We start from the raw sequence: 17,380 nt of genomic DNA, 5'->3' as shown, positions 1-17,380 counted from the left end.
TAATCTCAAATGGTGACACAGAAGTAACAGTGACTGACCTATAAAGAGCTGCCAGTCTTTTGCTGCCATCTCCTCCCACAGAGGGCTGACATCACCCATCGAAACCTGTCCCTCTTTCCCAGTCGGCTTAGCAGACAGGTCGATCTTATATGCCTCCTCTAACACCGGTCTCCGCTCCTGCATCACTTTCCTCCAGGTGCTCTCCACAAGCATCATCAGCTCTGACTCCACTACAAGGATTACAACAATATTCAATACATTCTACATTTGATCAAAATATAATGTGCCAAGTTGTTACATTGCTTGGCATGCATAACTAGCTTACAGTTTGACTGAAGAATTGTCTCTACAGATACTAAATTGAACGGTATATAGAAGTTTGTTGTCTTGTATCACATTTGTGTTGCCACTGAATTCAAAGAAATAATTCACGGCAAGTCAATGTAACATGTGATCTCAAGCAGCATAATGCTGTATTTTACTTATCTGTCTGGCAGAAAAAAGAAAACTGACCCTCTGCTGAATCTGAGACATTGATCTGTGACATCGCTCGGCTGTTCTTGTGAGGGAACAGGTGCCTCCAGATGTTTCTTGAAGGCTTTTTATGGATTTCACAACCAAAACCCTCACTAAAGCTGAAAGACAGTGACAACATTCCTCTTTAACGTATTGATCACATGCAAACCATGAGTTTGCAACTCACCAAAAATGAAACCCACCTGCCAGAGCGGATGATGAAGAGGCAGTGCATGAGACAGCTGATGAAGTGGACATTGGCATTGTATGTCGCCATGATTACATCCCAGTGCTGCTCTAACACGTGAAGTGTTTGAATAATGAGCTCCTGCTCAGCTGGAGTCTGTCTGGGTCGGGACAGGAAGTAGAGCAGGGCTCGGTTCAAGCTTTTATAAAGAACACTGACCGTCATCTCCCTGTCACCCTGACCTCTCTCCAGTGCCTGATGCCAATACAAAAATACAGTATAGACAAAGGTTTGTCTGCAGGTAGTTGACAAAATTATTTTGCAAAGTTAAAATCTCCTGCGGTGTTACACACATTACTACATCTAAAACTATTTTAAATAGAATTTTGGTGATTGTTTTATAAATAATATGCATGCAACTTTAATGACTTCATATTATTTGAGAGGCTACATGGACTTTGTACTTATATTGCATCTGTAATAAAAATTGTTTGTCATGTCACAGGACCTTTTAAAATGAACAAGTGAAGGTAAAAAGTTGATTAAAATTGGTCAGAGAACCCAAGACACATTTCCCTTACAATGTAATTTAAATATTTTTACCAAAATCTTGATATTGATAAAAAAAAAAAAAAAAGAAAAAAAAAAAGTCCATGGACACAATATGCATCATTCACCCATAGGCTTCAAACAATAATATGCCATGACTGAAATAAGAATATAAACTCACCACTGCAATCTGTTCTGCTATGAAGACCAGGAGGTTTTCAGGATCAACCACAAACATGCCCGTATAGAGTTTCTCCACTAGCTTTTTACTGAAGAATGCCACATTCTCAACCAAAATGGCAGCCTTTCCATCCTGCTTGGACTTGGATGGATCTTGGGAGAATTTAGTGGGACATTGACTTAACAGGATTTTATGTGAGAGGTGTAATTTACAAGAGCATATACAATATTTAATGATGTAACAAATATTTTGAATTCTGACAGATGAGTTAGAGGTCATTATATAATTACAATAACACAATAAATGCTCTTTCTGTTTGCTTTGGTATAAAAAAATGTTAAGAGCATCTGTTAAGAAAAACTTTCATATAAATAGAAAAGATAAATCTTGCATAACATTTTTCATATTGAGCTACCAATATGAACATGAAGACTATTCACACAGGCCTTTTGATAATACCAAAAAAACAATTGGGACACAAATACGTTACTTTAAAAAATTATGCAAACTATAGTTTCATAGCTGTCATTTTTTTCTAAATTCATGCATCATTTGCAGGTGTAGAACCCAGCGTGTATATATGTGCAGCTTTGCAAAGATACATAGTGTAGTTTTTTATTATGTGTGATATATTTTACCATCTCTGGCCACATGTGTGGACTGGCCCTCTTCCTGTCCTGTCATGTGGATGATGTCCATCATAAACTCCAGAAGCTCAGTCTGGAAGCTTTGCCTATGCTCTTGACAAACACCATCTGGGGAAAACTAAAAAAAAAAAAAAAAAAAAAAAACACATTCAGGATGTTAAAATAAACAACACTGAGACAAAAATATCTTTACTAGTCCACAAATGCACTATTGGCAAGGTTGTATATAAAAAAAACAATAGCTTGTAATTGTCTTCCATTGCGCAGTACCATCAAAACTGAGCAAAGAGTGGCACCTTATGGAGGAAAGATACTACACACAGCATCACATTTAACAGCTCAAATGTGAAACCTACACTACAATAGGAGTACCTTTCACTACAAAAATATATTTAAAGAAAACATGGCCTTAGTCATATTCCATATAATTATGTTAGGGGTAGTGGTTTGAACAAGTAACCCCTATATTTAAAGCTGTAGTGTGTAACTTTTTTTTTTGGTGTTAAAATACTTTCTCCTATCCCATCTTGGTATGAGACAACTATAAGGGGTGGGACAATCTGTTTGTTTGATTAGTGGCTGACGGGGGAAATATTCTTAAAGCGGTTTCAAAACAATGCTCATTTTTGCAATAATATTTGGTGGGGCAGAATTTACACACTTAAGCTTGGGCTTGGTTTTTAGCCTTAAACACCAATAAGCAATCCATCAAGGAAATCACAGAGAACACCCTAGCAACCGCACAGCAATACCCTGGCAACTACCCACAACACCCCAGCAAGATGGTGGAGAGATTTGCATGGGCAAGCACCACTCACTTCAGTAAATATAAAAAGATCTATTAAAATGTAAAAACTGAAAATTTTCACATTAATGAGAAATGCCTCACCTCTAGCAATTGTATTAAAGGATGTAGACCGTCTTTGGCAGAGATGTTAATGAGGCTGTCCATCAAGAGGATGCGGATGAAGTCACACACCTGCTTCCTGCCAGGGTGGGACTGGCGGAACAAGAGGGGCTCCCCCACATCACTGCTCTCTATGGTACCCTGAACACCTGCAGAGCTCTATATGAGAAGATGAGACGCATAATATCACTTCTGTAAACTTCTACTGTCACATGCCTTCTGGGCAATAAAATGTCTCTTGGGTATATTTTTTTAAGTTGCACAGAAAATGTAAGGTGCAGTCCCCAAAAGTCTCACTTCAGGGGTTTCAAAGGGGAAAACAGCACTGGCCAGTGAACTAAGGAAGTCAGGGGCAGTCCAGAGGGGGTCTTGAGGAAACAGGTTGTGCACCAGGCAGAGGAACTGCATCACACTACCTGGGTACTGGACTTCCCAGCCATCTGCAGTTCCTGCTACAGGCTTTGAGAAACACAAGAATGACACAAAACCTGAAGAAAGCTGGATTTCCTGGCATTGCATCAATGCCTGTGATGACAGATTAAGCCTACATGTAAGTGGATTATGTAACCTCTTTGCAATAATTGATTGTAATCATCATAACCATCAACTAAAGAATATGTCAAAGATAACATCCTCTGAGATTTCAGAAATACATGTATGACATCCTGTAAATAGTGTTGAAGTATTTTTAAATGTTTCAACAAATAGGATATTTTCATTTAAAAAGTAAATTCTGACAGATATAGTTGAATGAATCAGGTTGCCAAAATGTAGCGCATTGAAATAAAACTGCAATAAAAAGGATTTATTTTTATTTTTATTATAAAACCTGATCAATAAAATTGAATCAACAACAGTATGAATACAGCACATGTCTGTTTATATTAGTATTGCATGTACAATACATCTTTTTGAGTCATGCAGTGTATTTTGAACAGGAGGTGGCGCTATTCCTTATTTATGTTTTCACCTGCTATTGATTTCCAGTGTATAACACCTGAATATGCCTCAGTAAATATAAAAACATTGTCATATTATCTTACACAGCACATTTAGCAGAATATTTCATATATAAAGTGTTAATGAGGAACCAGCAACAGATTCCACTTTAGAACCAATTCAACATAGCAGATTTTTAACATGACTGAGCATTATTGCAGCATATTCAACAAACACACTTACCTTAGTGAGGATAACCCTTATTAACTCTAAAAGGACACAAGCAGCATCTGTACAAAGTTGAACCCCATCAGTTCCATCAATACATTTGTCAATCAGACTCTGAAGTATCATGTCAACATCCACCTGCAACCAATAAACACACACAGTAGCTCACAAAAGTGAGTACACCCCCTCAAATTTTTATTTTATTATATCTTTTCATGTGACAACACTGAAGAAATGACACTTTGCTACAATGTAAAGTAGTGAATGTACAGCTTGTATAACAGTGTAAATTTGCTGTCCCCTCAAAATAACTCAACACACAGCCATTCATGTCTAAACTGCTAAACTAATGTCTAAAAGTGTAGTTCACTCAAACCACTAAAACTTTTTATTTATTTATTTATTTTTTTAAAATGACCAACTTGTACTTCCAAATCCTCTTTCTAAAACATTCTACTTATCGCTGGTACCTCTTGTCCAGTGTGTGGATCATTTTCTGAAATCCCAATTTGCTAACGGTGCATCATGTCTCTTGCCTAGCAGTGCGTTAAATCGCAATATAACAAGGGTTTTTCCTGGCTCAAAATGAGGCGGAGGTGGTACCATACTGATCAAAAAAGTGACGTTAAAAACACGTAAACGTTGGCTTTGCATTAATACACTAATAATGGCAACTGAATACTAGTGTTAATTTTGTCAGCTGTTTTTTAATTTAGACTTAGTCTTAACTAAAAAGGACATTTGACACAGGATTTTATATCATACTTGGTCAACCTTATCCTATTTTTTATTTTATTTTGTTTAGTCAAGTATTAGTTGACAAGGTCTGGGCCTTTTTAATGTAGTTTAATCAATTAAAACTGTTGATATTTTAGTAACATTTAGTCATATTGACATTTTAGTCACTGAACACTGTAAACAATACAGAGTATTATTGATAAGCATTTTTCAATTTTATCTATCCAAAACACATATACATATATATACACATACACACATATATATATACACATTCACACACATACATATATACACACACACACACACACACACACACACACACACACACACACACACACACACACACATACACATTTTATTGTTGATTGAACATATCATGATGATCTCATCAATGATGCAACACATTGCGAGCTGCAGACAGCGGGGGTGAGAGACGAGCGTCTCCGTGTTAAGAGCGTGCATCAGCCGGCAGAACTTTAAATCTCTCCCGGTCTCGACTTCCGCTCAGATTGTGTCTCTTCCGCGACTGGTTGAAGCAGCTCTGACCGTACAGAGAATGACAGTTTTGGAGTTTTTGCTTATTTACATGGCACGCTCCTGTATCATATGAACTTTAATTAAGGATGAAATAAAGATATATCGCCAAGCAGTGATCTGTGTTTCTGTGTTATTTTTTCTTGCCACCAGATAATTGTTGGTCTGCTCGGCATCCATCTTCACCTGATTTCCATGCTGAACACCGGAAACTCACATGACCGCACGTGTCACTCCCTAAACTGAGACTGACTGGTCATCTTTTTATTAGCGGTGTAGAAAATGGGCAAACAACTCCCAGAGAGATTGGGCGGTCACATCCACACATGCAATTATTTATTTAATAAAATCGCAGCATTTTGCCGTTATAATCGCACAGGCTTCGATTTGATTATACATGCAGCACTAATATATATAAAAATAAATATAAATATAAATATAGTAAAATATGGCATAAACAGTAAAATGTAGCTATTACCTGACCAGCAGGAACCTGGAAATCTGACTTTCCTAAAAGCAGTGCAGCAAGAGGTCCATAAATGTAAGGCAGGTGAACATAGCTCACAAGAAGTTTCTGCAGGACTTCAAATCCCGGACAAATACAGCTCAAACACTCAAAAGACCATGCGCGAGATTTCAAATTATCTAGAGGAAAATGGGACAATAGAAACATATCCAAAATGCAAAAGAGATTCGATAGCAATTAATTTAAATATGTTGTGTTTCTGTAGCTCAACTGGTAGAATAAAAACGCTAGGTCATGGGATAGATTCCCAGGGATTCCCACATTTTTGTGGTGCTGTGCTTGGCAACAATGCAGATGGACACTTTTTAAATTTCATTAATAGACTGTTCAATATTTGTGTAATAATGAAATTTATCTGCAGTCTGTTAATACCTGTTATACTGGTAGGCATGTCCATGGTCTCCACTAATGTTCCTGGTGACACACCCTCCTTGAAACTGGCCAGGATGTTCTGATTAGACAGGAAGTGAGTGAGTAGTGTGAGAACCAGCAGCACTGTACTGGTGTGGATGTGGCCCTGTAAGAAGAGGAGGAACCAATCTGACCCCAGTGCGAAGAAAACCTCTTCCTGTTTACTGCCATTAAAAAGAAACACACATTAGCATAGCAGAATACATGCACTTTTGTGACTGGGATCATGGAAAAAAAGAGAACAAGGCTTATCATTGTTCCATTGTCAAACTTGACTCACTTGCTAAACAGCGGAGTGCCTGAGATGATTAGAGAAGACAGCATGGAGAGCAACTGGTTCCTGATCCAAACTGATCTCCCAGGCGTCTGACTCCAGCCTAGATCAGCAAAGAGTTTAAAGGAAATACAAGGATTAAGCATCAGTCATAGATCAATGGTTTTAGCTTCACAAAATGACAGTCCTCAGGGAAACATAATGATTTTGGAGCTGAGCTGCTTTCATTTACAAATTTAAGGTATTTTATTAAATAACGGTACCTTGTGATTGATCATCAAAATCCAAATCGGTGAAAGTGTCATTCTCATTAAAATTGGGAGGCAATAGACTGTGAACTAAGAAGAGTCCAATCCTGATTGAACAAACAGAAGTGTAAGTGTATGTACATAACACTGATTTATTTAGAGTCTAAAAGTGGTGATATAATTAAAAAAAATCATTCAATTTTTTCAAGTACTTGCAAGCTGCAAGTAGTCCAATATTGTTTTAACTGCCTCATCCATTAATAACAGCCTCTTTGCAACATCTACATTGTATTGAGTTCACAAAACAATCTCGCAAAGAAATGTGCCAGACAAGCTGTTAAAATCAGATTTAAATTATCAGGGACCTTATTAAAAGTAAAACAAACTTAAGTCACTTGTCTCGAAGGTTGTGATCTTTTTGAAAGGGTATGATGAACAGGTGCTAACTCGCAGCCAGGAACAGCACAAGTTTTGACTTTCCCACATTTTACCCTTAGCATTAGTTCTTGTGATGTTAAGAATAATAACATGTCCTGTGTCCTGCTATCTCCTTATTACCTCATTGTGACTGGGTGGGCCCAGTTTCTCACCAAATAGTCATTGTTGACGTGTAAATGTGATCATGTCATGTGTTCAAATGTATTTATTTGTCTGATGTTAGAAAGTTGCAGAAGTAGGTAATGAGCTGTGATCGCAACTTAGTTTCAATGGCCTTTTTCACTGAACAATGAACAATGAACTCTTATCTCAAATGTTCAAGGACAATTTAATTCTTTATGATATGCTCCCTTTAAAAGGTTTGGCATGTTACATTTCTAAAACTAAAGCAAGTCATGGGACCACACTGGCTGCCTGACCATCCATTTGTCGTATAAACCATAACTGGCTTAGGGTTATTCATTTTGCCCTCACGTTTAGAAATGTGCAACAATTGATTCAACTCATATGAGCCTGTAAAAGGTAACATGCCTCTTGATGTCGGTGGTGTTGAAATGTTCCTCGAGGAGGGATCTGATGATGGTACAGATGACCAACACTTTCCTTTGGGTCACACTGGTATCATGCAGTAGTGTAAAGAGTCTGCTCATCATGTTGAGTCTGTGCATGACTTCAGCATTCTGTTGACTCCCACTAAATACACACAGAGAGATTCATCATCATCTTGAGCATCAAAATCAAGTATCTACAACAAACAGAATTGGCACTAAAGCATGTTTCCGGTAACATGGTTTATGCATGGTTTATGCTTGAAAAAGTGGAACTGAGCCATGTGTTGCAAATCACTTCAAGCAGCAAGCTAAATGTGAAATCACAATGATTAGACATATTTGCGCAACGTACCTTGATGACTTCAGCACATTAACAAAATGATTTAAAACGCAAAGGTCAAGGTTTTCTGGAGCATTTTGCCACACCTACAAAGAAATATAGAAAGAAAGCTGCAATTACGAATTAAATAACTCTGTACAATTGTATTGAGAAGAATAGCATCTCAGAATGCACAACATTTCGAACCATGAGATGGATGGGCTACAAGAGCAGAAGACCATATCAGGCACATTACTAGGACAATCATGTTTCTATGTTGTTGTTTTTTTAAAGACTTATGCGTATATGCTTTAAATAAGTTTGGTAGACAAACATACTGTTAATTGTGGCTATGCAGGAATTTCTTTCAAAGAAAACACTTCTATAAAAATAAGCTTACAAAAATTGTAATGAATGCATTGGACCAAAGCATGAAGGAAAATTTTGTCCCCCTTCCCATACTTCCATTTTTGTGTGCATATGGTACACTAGGAGCAAAACAATTAAAAAAAGTGGTTTGTTTTTCCAAACTTGTGATTGGTAGTGTAATTCAAAAATATTTAACACATGATATGGCAGATAACATCATAGTATGACAAAAACATCCCACACCAATCTACAACTCACTTCAAAGTCACAGAGGATGTCCTGGAAGGCATTGATGTTTGGGATGTGAACAGTGGCACTCCCCAGCTCCGCTGTGCCCACTATACCCAGAATGAGCTGGAAGATTCTGCTGCTGATCAGCTGAGACTTCATCTTCAGCAGGAAGGACAAGAGCTGACAACAAAAACAAGTGAAACCTACAGCTTGGATTTTATGAACTGCAATCAATACTTACTGTAAAGGGATAGTTCACCCAAAAATGTTCCACTTTTTTCAGTGGAACATAAAAAGGAGAAATTTAGCAGCATGTCCAAACTATCCAAGTGTTGTGAAACTATACATTGATAAATTTGTGTGAGGAACAGATTGAAATTAACGTCATTATTAAAATCTTGCTTAACAGCTGTGGTGACAATTCAATCGCTTGGAAAAGAGCAGCTTGGACATTCTGCTATAAATAACTCCTTTCCTGTTCCATGGAAGAATGTAAGTCAGGTTTCAAAAGGCATGAGGGTGAGTAAATGATGACAGAATTTGATATTTTATTTTGAACTGTCCTTTTAACTGTATTTGACAGAGCTACCTTATAACCATTGGTCCGTTTCATCTCCTTTTCCATCACAGGATTTGTCTCTAAAACTGAGAGCAGAACTTTGACAGCAGCATACAAGGAGCCATCATCTGAGGCCATCGCCACTAAGCTCAGAATGGCTGCAGGTCCACCAATATACTGGAAGCTGCTACCAGCACTGTATGGCCTGAACGTCCTTACTCCTGGAAATCAAGGTTTGAAATCAGCCAATTACACTAGAAATGCTAGGAGGTACTGTTGTGTCTTGCAAGGAACACTCTGAAAGGATGCACAACTGAGAGCAGAAGCTAGTGGACTTGTGCTTTTTACCAAAACAACCAACAATGGCTGCCCCAATTGTCCGAGCAGTTCCACTGAGGTGCTGACAGAGATTGTGAGCCAGGAGGACAGGAGTGCAGTTATCACGAGATGTAATCCCCATCTGCAAACAAAAAAGTAGATGTATAAATCAAGATAATCCAATCCATTAGTGAAATAAGAGGACAATAACTGAAGGTCCAGTCAGCATTTTCCACCCTTATTAAAAAGTTTAACACAAAGAAATGAAAAGTACATAAAAAAATATGTTTAAAATTATGGACACTAACATGAGATGAAAACCCAAACCATTTCAGTAGCCTAAGGGGCTGTTCAGACCTGCGTGAGACACTGAAAAACAGAGCAGAGGAAATTGTATTCGGTGTGAACAGCCCCTAATAAAACTCCTCTGTTATTGGTCACTTTTGTTAATGGAATAAATTAATCATGGCTGACCTTGAATATTAGCACATTTCTATAATGCATTGGTAACCAAAAACTTTTGCCTAATGCTGCCAATAGGTTTCAAATCCCTTGGAATGGCCATGCAGGCCAGCGCAACATAAAACCAAAAATTACTTAGTGCACCTTTTAAGTAAACCATCTAAAAAAAATGTATTAACTGGCACCTCTTTAGCTATAAGACGACTGTCCACTTCATTGTACTGGTCTCTAATATCTGCTACCGTAGTGACTGTGGATACCACTGTGTTTATGGCAAAGGAAATCCTCTCTGGGGACACAATCCTAATTTGCGACCTCTCATCTTCTGTCTCGCCTCCTAATAAAACACATGTAGCACGTAAAAACAGATATCTACCAAATTAAAAACTGTTGCATTTTCATACAAGAAACAAATATTCTCACCAAGGACATTAAGAGCAAGGAAGTTGCCAATGTATTTGGTGCCCTGCCCATAAATTATCTCCACCTGATTGGAACTCAACACTTCCTCAAATAAGTATGTAGGACCGACTCGCCAGACCAAAGCAGCATGCTGTTTCCATAGAGATGGAGTGCCAATAATCCCATATATATCAATGACTGCAGAGGGATCCATTGAGATGCACTGACCGGGAAATGGCTGAATATACTTGATCTATAAAGAGAGCAAGATTTTAAGAGTTAATGCTTCCTAATATTTATATCATATAATTAATGCATTAAAGGGTTAGTTCACCCAAAAATGAAAATTCTATCATCAGCTCTGAAGCTCCATACAATGCAAGTGAATGGGTGCCAATATTTTGAAGCTCCAAAATCCACATAAGGGCAACATAAAAGTACTCCAGATGAATCCAGTAGTTAAATCCATATCTACTGAATCAATATGATAGGTGTGAGTGAGAAACAGATCAATATTTATGTCCTTTTTCCTTCATTTTCAATTTCTCCTTCTTCTGTTTTTGGTGATTCACATTCTTCGTGCATATTGCCCACTACTGGGCAGAGAGGAGAATTATAGTAAAAAAGGACTTAAATATTAATCCGTTTCTCACCCAATCCAATCATATCACTTCTAAAGACATTGATTAACTACTTGAGTCTTATGGAATACTTTTATGATGACTTATGGGATTTGTGGAGCTTCAAAAATTTTGCACCAAATTCCCTTGCATTGTATGGACCAATGGAGCTGAAATATTTAAGTTCTGCATTCCACATCTGGGATGTATGAGAGTGAGTAAATCATGAGAGAATTTACATTTTTAGGTGGACTATCCCTTTAAAAGAACAATGACAGTTCATAGTGACCATGTTTCCAAAAATAAAAAAGCACCATAAATTATCCGTACAACATGTACACCATATTCCATGTCTTCTGAAGCCTTACAGTCATACAGTGATACAGTCATACTGCCATACAGTATTTACATTTTTGGGTGAACTATGCCTTTAAGAAATAAAAATATTTTGCTTGCCAACCTTTGCCGTTCCAACTGCTGTTCCATTTAGATATGTAGTGACTAGAGAGCTCTTCTTGATTCCTTTGGCCATAACTAGACAAAGATGGTGCCATTGGCCAGGTATTAACTGTTTGGAACATTTAAACCGCACTGAGGCTGGCAGCATACTGGGGGTCTGCACCTCAGGCTCCATCATGTCTGTCGAGCACAATAAAATTAAGAAATGACATGTCCCAAACTAGTCCAAATGTGCAAATCAACCTTTAAATGCAATCACTGTTAATCTAAAGGGGTCTGTTTCCTTACATACTGGCAACAATATATATATATTAGATCTATATTGTAGATATATTATATCTATCAAGTTTACTGCAATGTAGTACCCATTTTCACCTAAAAATTGATAAGTTTCCTCCTCAGTGGAGATCACCAAGCAGCCATCAGAAATACTAACAGACAGGCAGCTGAACTGCTGCTCAGCACGAGACATGTGGCGTACAACTGTGAACAGACGCACAGGGTGAGAGTCAAAGGACGAGCTGAACCTACAGATCATGAACCAGCAGGAGAAAGAAAGGCCAGCTGATGGAGGGAAGCCTCTGCAGTCTATGGAGATAAAAAAAAAAAAGATATAAAAGAACAAGACCTGCACTGTACTTTCTGTATTTTGTGAAAGCTTCTGGTGAATCAAATTAATCAATATGGAAAGGCATTTTTATTGAATTAGAATTCATGGCAAACCAATTTTAGTATTTTATGTATTAGGTGATTTCCTGAGGTGGTGTTTTTATTTACTTTTATTACTTTTATGTAACAATCCTCAATATGTACACTGGCAGCCAAAAGTTTGGAATCATGTACAGATTTTGCTGTTTCGGAAGGAAATTGGTACTGTACAAAGTATAGCCCAGACATTACAGATATAAAAAAAACACCACAAAAAGTAATTTTTAATTTTTATTAAATCTAGACAGGCCCCATTTCCAGCAGACATCACTCCAACACATCATCCGTGAGTAATCATGCTAAATTGTTAATTTGGTACTAGAAAATCACTTTCCATTATATCAAACACAGTTGAAAGCTATTTGTTTTGTTAACTGAAGCTTAACATTGTCTTTATGTTTGTTTTTGAGTTGCCACAGTATGCAAGAGACTGGCATGTCTTAAGGTCAATATTAGGTCAAAAATTGCAAAAAAGAAACCGCTTTCTCTAGAAACTCATCAGTCAATCGTTGTTTTGAGGAATGAAGGCTATACAATATAAACTGAAGATTTCATACAAAGGTGTACAATACTGTCTTCAAAGACAGGACAACTGGCTCTAACAAGGACAGAAAGAGATGCGGAAGGCCAGATGTACAACTAAACAAGAGGATAAGTACATCAGAGTCCCTAGTTTGAGAAATAGAAGCCTCACACGTCCTCAGCTGACAGCTTCATTGAATTCCACCCGCTCAGTGGAACTTTAAAGAGAAAGAGAAGACTCAGGGGCGCAGGCCTTATGGGCAGAATTGCAAAGAAAAAGCCACTTTTGAAACAGAAAAACAAAAAGAAAAGGTTAGAGTGGGCAAAGAAACACTTACATTGGACAACATATAATTGGAAAAGAGTGTTATGGATCTTAACCCCTTTGAGCTTTTGTGGGATCGGCTAGACTGTAAGGTGTGTGAGAAGTGCCCGACAAGACAGCCACATCAATGGCAAATGCTACAGGAATCGTGGGTGAAATGTCACTTGAGTATCTGGACAATCTGACAGCTAGAATGTCAAGGATCTGCAAAGTGTGGAGGGTTTTTTGATGAGAACTCCTTGAAGTAGTTCTGAACATTTCTTTCAAACTTAAATAGTAATTTTTCACATTATAAATGTCCTGACTATATATTGTGATCCGTTGAATGCCACTTTGGTGAAAAAAAAGTACCAATTTCTTTCCATAAGACCAAAATCTATATACATTGTTCCAAACTTTTGGCTGCCAGTGTATAATTTCAGGGTTTAACTGAAGAATTTCTTACCAGTGCCCAAGCCTCCAGTGGAGATGAAGTCTGCACTGACACCTTTCACTGTAGCAAGGGATGGCAATATCAGACACCTGTGGGGACAGAATAGTTTGACAGAATTTAGTCAAATAAATAAGACTGTGTAAATATGACTGTATTTATGTATGAGTATGAAAACTTAATCCCTTGTTCTACTGTGAGTGATGACTCAAATATTATTATAATTTTTTTATTTTACATAAAACCTTGAAAAGGACACAAATCTGTGTTGTCTTGGCTTAAAACCATCTTTGATTAATTTCAGTGAGCATCTCCAAATACTTACCCATAGCCACTGTCTGTCATGTCAAACTCAACAAAGGAAGGGGAAACAGAGACTTTGTGTGGCTGAAAGCTTCGTGGTGACGTGATGGATACAAGGCTTATGATTCTGTGAAGAGGAACTACTGTCCCACTGCCTGAAGATGTTTTCAGTAGACTAAAACTTCTTTTCATTTGCTTTTTAGAGGATTTCCTGACATCCTCTTCAGAATATTTTGTCTGGTCTGTGCAATAGATAACAGAACACTTTAAAGATCTAACAGACAGCCTAATTCAATCAATATATATGTTAAAAATTATCAAATGTCTTTCTGGAAACAGGAAGTAAGCCACAAAGGGAGACTGTAAGGACAAGGGGAAACTGTACTTGTGCCATTGGCCACTTCACATGAGACAGTAAGCTGGTTTTCTCCACTACACATAAGAGGATCACCAAGACACAGGAACTGCCTGAGTAAAAGCACACTATGGTAATTGCATTGAAAAAACAAAAACAAAGTCATAACACATGAGGAGTTTAACTGCAAACACATGCCCACCTTAGACACTTGTGATCCATGGACTGAGAGGCGAGTTTCTCTACGATCCGAACTATGGGCAGGTGTAGTGAATGGGAATTGTCGATGAGAAGGTGTTTGCAGTGCGTTAACAGTGTGGACAGCAGACCAAACTCACACATGATCTGCCTGTTTCTCTCAGACTTCACGAGAGACTGCACATGATAAGCCACAGCCAACTGCAGCTCTTTAGATAACTACATGAAAGAAGGTTCTGACATTACTGTAATATACTGTATGCACATAAAGAGATGTGTTGTAGCTTGGCATATAGTTTGCTAGATTAGCATGTTGACTCCATCTTATACCACAGGAAGTTCTGGTCAGTTTTAATCACCATTCGATATGAATGCGCGGTTTGTAACCCTAGCAAAATAACATTACAGAGCAAGCAGAGTGAGCTATAGCAATTGAAAACATTTCCTAACCATTTTAATCAGCATTGCTAATATAATGGAATTCAGCTTGTTTTGCACGGAGGGTGAGAGAAGGAAATCTGGACCTATTAAATGCGTCTTTCGCTGTCTGGCAAGGCAAGACAATTTAAACTGTAATGTGTTGTGTATGTTATGTGCTCAAGTGCTATAGCCACTAGCCACTTACAGAGCTCAAAATAATTGTTTCCACATTCATGTGAAAATTACTATGAATAAAAATTAAATCATATGTTTTCTCTGGAGTGCCAAGCCCTCTACATTCTGTCGATATTATTATTTCTGGATTGTGCATTTAAATTCACAGTTTTGACAAAGTGTGTGATCTTTGTCTGAATAGGCAGAGCTGTAGATCTAACGACCCTTAGATAAAATTAACCATTATGTTTTGTTCTTCCAGTCAAAATTTGCGCTGAAAAAAAATTATGACAGCTGTAACTAATCAATTCTGGCAAGTAACCATGGTATAAGTGGGATAATCCACAGTTAGGTGTGCATTAATCTATTTAAGAGCACTTTGTGGAGGCAAAGTGCTTTGCATCGGGTGGTTCTTCACCTCCACATCATGTATTTTAAATAATTTAATGCACACCTAGCTGTGGATTATCCCTTACATAAAGTGAACATGCCTTTACTATTTGCTTGTTCTTTTGAGTAAATCTAACATGGCAATGGTTCAATTTTCTTTTTTACACACAAAATACAAACAAACCCCAAAGAGGTGAATTTAAATGTGTCTTTACTTACGTGAGGGTCACTGGGACAGTAAATACTAGGCAGGAGAGTCATGATGAGTTTAATAGCTCCAGGATGAAGAATGGTGAGGTCACAATAAACCCTGAATAAGAAAAAATAGGGTTGGATGGATGGATGGATGGATGGATGGATGGCAAGAAAAATGGATGGATAGAAAAGAGTGATAGATAGAAAAGATTGATGGATGGATGGATACCTCCCAGACTCTGTTGATACGGAGACACTTGTGCCTCTGGTGTGCCTCAGAGCCTCATCGGCATTGGACGCCTCCCCTGCAATCTGACCTGAGACTGCGGTCTGACTCTCAACAGCCTCAGTCCTATGCTGTATGCCTGCACATGGGTCTGCATCAAAGCTCACACCAGTAGCAAACTGCTCTAGAAAACCCAGAAGCTTAACGCAGTCATCTAAAGGTGGTGGCAACTGGGGTTCTGGTCTCTCCACCATTTCCACAAACTGCTGGAAACTCCTGCAAAGTGAGCTGTCTTTGTCTGTTTCCAAGGGTACGCCTCCCTGGAAACAGCCCAGCTTATGCAGGGCCTCATCCAGCTTCTCGCAAAAGCCGGAGGTGTGGAAAAAGTGTCCGTTGACTGGGTGCACATGCACGGCCATGGCAATGGTGTGTAAGGTGAGTAGGAGGAGCTCCACGAGGCTCTGGCGGCAAAGCAATGCCCACACCCCCAACGGCTGCTGCAGCAGGGATCCTTCCATGTCCACTACAATGGAAAGCAGACCGATAAAGCCGCCAGCAGTACGGAAGGCGTTCCAGCTGTTTGGGTTCTCCAGAACTTTCATAATAGACTGCGTAAAGGCAAGATGCAAATGATTATTACAAATAGTTCAGACACTAAAGCATATCCAATCCTATTACTTTATGTAATAATTATTATACAACCATTAGCTACAGTAATCTAATCTGATTGGACAAGCAATGCTCCAAGAGTGCTGACATTTAGTATGTTTTATAAAAGCAATATTGCAAAAGTGCATTACTGTCATTCAGATGATTAAATAAGACTGGAATTAATAACTTTAAGGTGACTTGTCATTTTTTTCATTATTAAAATACTACCTCCCATTATAAGTAATTTATTGGAAAGTTGACTTCCCTGAAAATTGTAAACATATTTATGCTGATGACACACAGTTGTACATTCCTCTTAAACCAGGAGATATTCACTCTTTCAATTCCCTCCTTCAGTGCCAGGAAGATGTGAAGTTCTGGTCTGCAAGAAACTTTCTCCAGCTTAACAATTATAAAACAGAATGTATTGTTTGTGGTTCTCCTTCTTTCACCAATGAGATCAAGAACAGATTAACTTCTATTTTAATTATTGTGTTTGACCTTGTTAAAAGACTTGGTGTAACCTTAGACCTAGCCTTGAAATTTGATAAACAAATAAAGTGTTTTAACTGAGAGGTATTTCTAAACTTAAATCTATTTTAAGTGTTAAAGATCTGGAAACAGTGATTCATGCTTTTATATCATCTTGCCTTGACTACTGTAATTCCCTATACATGGGAATTTCCCAGTACCATCTGCAACTAGTACAGAATGCAGCTGCAAGGCTTCTGACACATACTAAAAAGAGGGAACATAATACACCAGTGTTGCAGTCTCTTCACTGGCTAACAGTTTAATACAGAATTGAGTTCAAGGTGTTGTTATTTGTTTTCAAGGCTTTGCATGGCTCAGCTCCACAATATATTG

At 38.0% G+C, this 17,380-nt stretch overlaps 1 protein-coding gene across 3 annotated transcripts in view; it reads right to left on the bottom strand.

Moving 5' to 3' along the window:
- Positions 1-17,380, bottom strand: part of LOC127618012 (WD repeat- and FYVE domain-containing protein 4-like) — a 61,618-nt gene that overhangs the window by 32,338 nt on the left and 11,900 nt on the right. For all 3 annotated transcript variants that reach the window (XM_052090221.1, XM_052090222.1, XM_052090223.1), the window contains exons 12-38: positions 15,866-16,470; positions 15,661-15,751; positions 14,462-14,676; positions 14,290-14,372; positions 13,927-14,146; positions 13,617-13,693; positions 11,992-12,204; positions 11,618-11,796; positions 10,559-10,790; positions 10,321-10,472; positions 9,704-9,815; positions 9,386-9,576; positions 8,824-8,976; positions 8,230-8,303; positions 7,858-8,019; positions 6,904-6,995; positions 6,647-6,743; positions 6,328-6,530; positions 5,908-6,074; positions 4,170-4,292; positions 3,285-3,446; positions 2,970-3,146; positions 2,072-2,198; positions 1,434-1,585; positions 720-958; positions 514-635; positions 39-230 (exon numbers count right to left, since the gene is read on the bottom strand). In XM_052090221.1, the coding sequence (XP_051946181.1) occupies positions 39-230; positions 514-635; positions 720-958; positions 1,434-1,585; positions 2,072-2,198; positions 2,970-3,146; positions 3,285-3,446; positions 4,170-4,292; positions 5,908-6,074; positions 6,328-6,530; positions 6,647-6,743; positions 6,904-6,995; positions 7,858-8,019; positions 8,230-8,303; positions 8,824-8,976; positions 9,386-9,576; positions 9,704-9,815; positions 10,321-10,472; positions 10,559-10,790; positions 11,618-11,796; positions 11,992-12,204; positions 13,617-13,693; positions 13,927-14,146; positions 14,290-14,372; positions 14,462-14,676; positions 15,661-15,751; positions 15,866-16,470 (4,612 nt within the window). The remainder of the gene's footprint in view (positions 1-38; positions 231-513; positions 636-719; positions 959-1,433; positions 1,586-2,071; positions 2,199-2,969; positions 3,147-3,284; positions 3,447-4,169; positions 4,293-5,907; positions 6,075-6,327; positions 6,531-6,646; positions 6,744-6,903; positions 6,996-7,857; positions 8,020-8,229; positions 8,304-8,823; positions 8,977-9,385; positions 9,577-9,703; positions 9,816-10,320; positions 10,473-10,558; positions 10,791-11,617; positions 11,797-11,991; positions 12,205-13,616; positions 13,694-13,926; positions 14,147-14,289; positions 14,373-14,461; positions 14,677-15,660; positions 15,752-15,865; positions 16,471-17,380) is intronic.

The sequence above is a fragment of the Xyrauchen texanus genome, chromosome 24 (genome assembly GCF_025860055.1).
Source record: "Xyrauchen texanus isolate HMW12.3.18 chromosome 24, RBS_HiC_50CHRs, whole genome shotgun sequence".
NCBI classification, from domain to species: Eukaryota; Metazoa; Chordata; class Actinopteri; order Cypriniformes; family Catostomidae; genus Xyrauchen; species Xyrauchen texanus.
This window is presented reverse-complemented; position numbering and strand designations above follow the sequence as displayed.